Below are 2,499 nucleotides of genomic sequence, written 5' to 3'. Positions count from 1 at the left end.
CGTAAAAAGACAGTATAAGTCATTATAATCCATAATTATGTCCCCACTGGATGCAACGAATGCCTCGTTTATAATGGCTTTTCATGTTTTTGAATCATCGCTCTGGCCTGACAGGGCATCATCACATTATGGTAAGGAACGTAACATTTCCGTCTCACGCTTGAGGTATTCGGCCAATCACAACGCACAGGATAGCTGGCCAATCACAGCACACCTCGCTTTTTCAGACCGATTAGCTTTGTAAAAATCGACGCGTTTCAGAAAGGCGGGGCATAGAGGAGAAACAATAATGTACAGTATGTGGAAAATAATGTGTTTTTTAACCTTAAACCGTATAAACACATTTCATTACACCAAATACACAAAATAATGTTCTCTTTAGCAGCATCATATGACCCCTTTAAATAAAAACTAAAAATTCATAATAAAGAAGAAAATGCTGCTTGGATCCTTTCTCAGTGTACATGAGTGTATGTAAAAACCTTTAAAATATGGTAATTAGTCTGCATAACATCTCTACCTAACCGCCTCTACATTTTTATAGCTAACTATTAACTAATTAACTTCAATGTGACAGTAATTCACACCACGGTATCATATCATATCATATCGTTTACACAGGTAGGAACTGCCATGCGCCACTGCATATGTAACCAATCTGCGTCTAACCACAGAAATAGAAAAGTCCTAAAGAAGGTGAGAGGATCGTATCAAATAGTAATCGCATGTGGGAAGACTTTATGAACACAAAACAGGGCACTTCTTTATGGCATGAAAAATACTGCAGAATTATGCTAAAAACAGCGCACGAGCGCCAACTGGATAACTCCCCTGTTGCGTTCGAGACAATTACAACAAAGCACAAAAACATATTTATTCCTTCTTAGACAAACATGCACATCACAAACTGGATAAAATTAAAGTGGCAAGCTTCATTTGTCCTTGCACCTGCCTGATGCTCATTGAATTCCCATTCACGCGCGTTGACTACAGGTGCGTCGCGAGCGCGAACTCGCACCTGACTCAAGTTCCAAATAAGGGAATAATACTCTAAATAGCAGCTAAAAAGACATCTTGCTATTATATATGCGTAACGATGCCAAATAAATCAATATGACCACAAAGAGAAGCCCAACAGCGTTGCTTTAAACCCGGCGTACGAGCCAACATTTTTGATGCCTCAGCATTACACTGCCTTTATCGTAATTAATCACCAAGAATGCGCCAAAAAACAATGTTGCATTTGCAAAATAAAGAACGGCGTTTTTACTTACAGTTCGTAAGAACTGAACCTCATCTTCCCCTTCACCACCTTCGGCCATGGCTGTAGAAGAGCCTGCCTAGACTCCGAAAGCCACCACTGACAGCAGGCAGCTGAGCAGTGCTTCTCCTGTCCTGCCGATATTAGCATAGCGCTCCATCCACAGCCATATAGGGGAGAGCGGGCAAGCCCACTGCCGCTGCTGTCAATCTCTGACACGAGCGCTCCCGCTCTCAATGCCAGTGGAGCTCCATCACGAGGACGATCGCATCTGCATCACCTGCGATGATGCACTTTTTATATCAAACGGAAAATATGAATGGGTTAAGTCAGCATGTAAAAAGACTCGCATACTGCAATATTAAACGTCTGACACAAGCAGGGTTAACAGGTTGAATATGAGAAGGAGTGACGCTGTAAACGCTTTTTTGCTTAATTAAAGCCACCGGGACAGTGTTATACACACCATTAAACTGAGAATTAGCCTAATCGCATTTTACTTGGTTATGACCATGAAGAAAGGCTGAATCTAATAATGCTATTTTTCTACTGTAGATAAAAGCATTCGAGTTCTTTGATAGCTAAAAAAATATATATATTTTTGACGTATAGCCTAACTGATGACCGTTTTATATGTCATTTTTTCAAACCATTCATAAAAAAAAGTGACAGGATAAGTGGAAAAATACAAGAAAAGCGATACAAAAGGTGCCAGTAATAAAAAATACTATTGATAACAAATATATAATAAATTAATACTGAAATATATCAAATGTAAAAGGTAAACAAAAAATAAAATTACTGTAATCTTATAAAATCAAATAAAACAGGAATAGGCTACTAATACAGGAACAGACAACAATTAAACAAAAGATAAAATGGAATCAATCAGACATACAACAAAACATAAATGAACATCACGTTTCTGAGGGAATAGCTCAAATATGAGAAACATTTCAGTTCTCAATTTTAAAGTAGGCTACATCATTAGCATAATTAGGCTACTTTACATACAAAATTGCTACATCATCAGTGAAGTGACAGGTAAAATAAAATATAATATAGCAGTAATATTAATAAACAAAATATAATATTATAATAAACAAGAACAGGTTACTAATACATATATATTTAGACAACACTTCAAGACATTTAAAAAATAATATGAAATAAAGTAGATATTTAAAATAGACATTTAACAAACATCAGGTTTCTGAGGACATGCATCTCAAATATGA

The 2,499-nt window shown here is 36.8% G+C and overlaps 1 protein-coding gene across 1 annotated transcript in view; it reads right to left on the bottom strand.

Moving 5' to 3' along the window:
* LOC107668197 (ryanodine receptor 3-like) overlaps positions 1–1,407 on the bottom strand; it is an 87,174-nt gene extending 85,767 nt beyond the window's left edge. Inside the window, exon 1 of the mRNA XM_016459989.1 lies at positions 1,275–1,407. Within this exon, the coding sequence (XP_016315475.1) occupies positions 1,275–1,322 (48 nt within the window). The 5' untranslated portion in view covers positions 1,323–1,407. The remainder of the gene's footprint in view (positions 1–1,274) is intronic.
* Positions 1,408–2,499: the final 1,092 nt, after the last annotated feature.

The sequence above is a fragment of the Sinocyclocheilus anshuiensis genome, unplaced genomic scaffold, assembly GCF_001515605.1.
Source record: "Sinocyclocheilus anshuiensis isolate Anshui unplaced genomic scaffold, SAMN03320099.WGS_v1.1 scaffold1341, whole genome shotgun sequence".
NCBI lineage: Eukaryota > Metazoa > Chordata > Actinopteri > Cypriniformes > Cyprinidae > Sinocyclocheilus > Sinocyclocheilus anshuiensis.
Note: the sequence above shows the minus strand (reverse complement) of the source record. Positions and strands in the feature narration are given on the sequence as shown.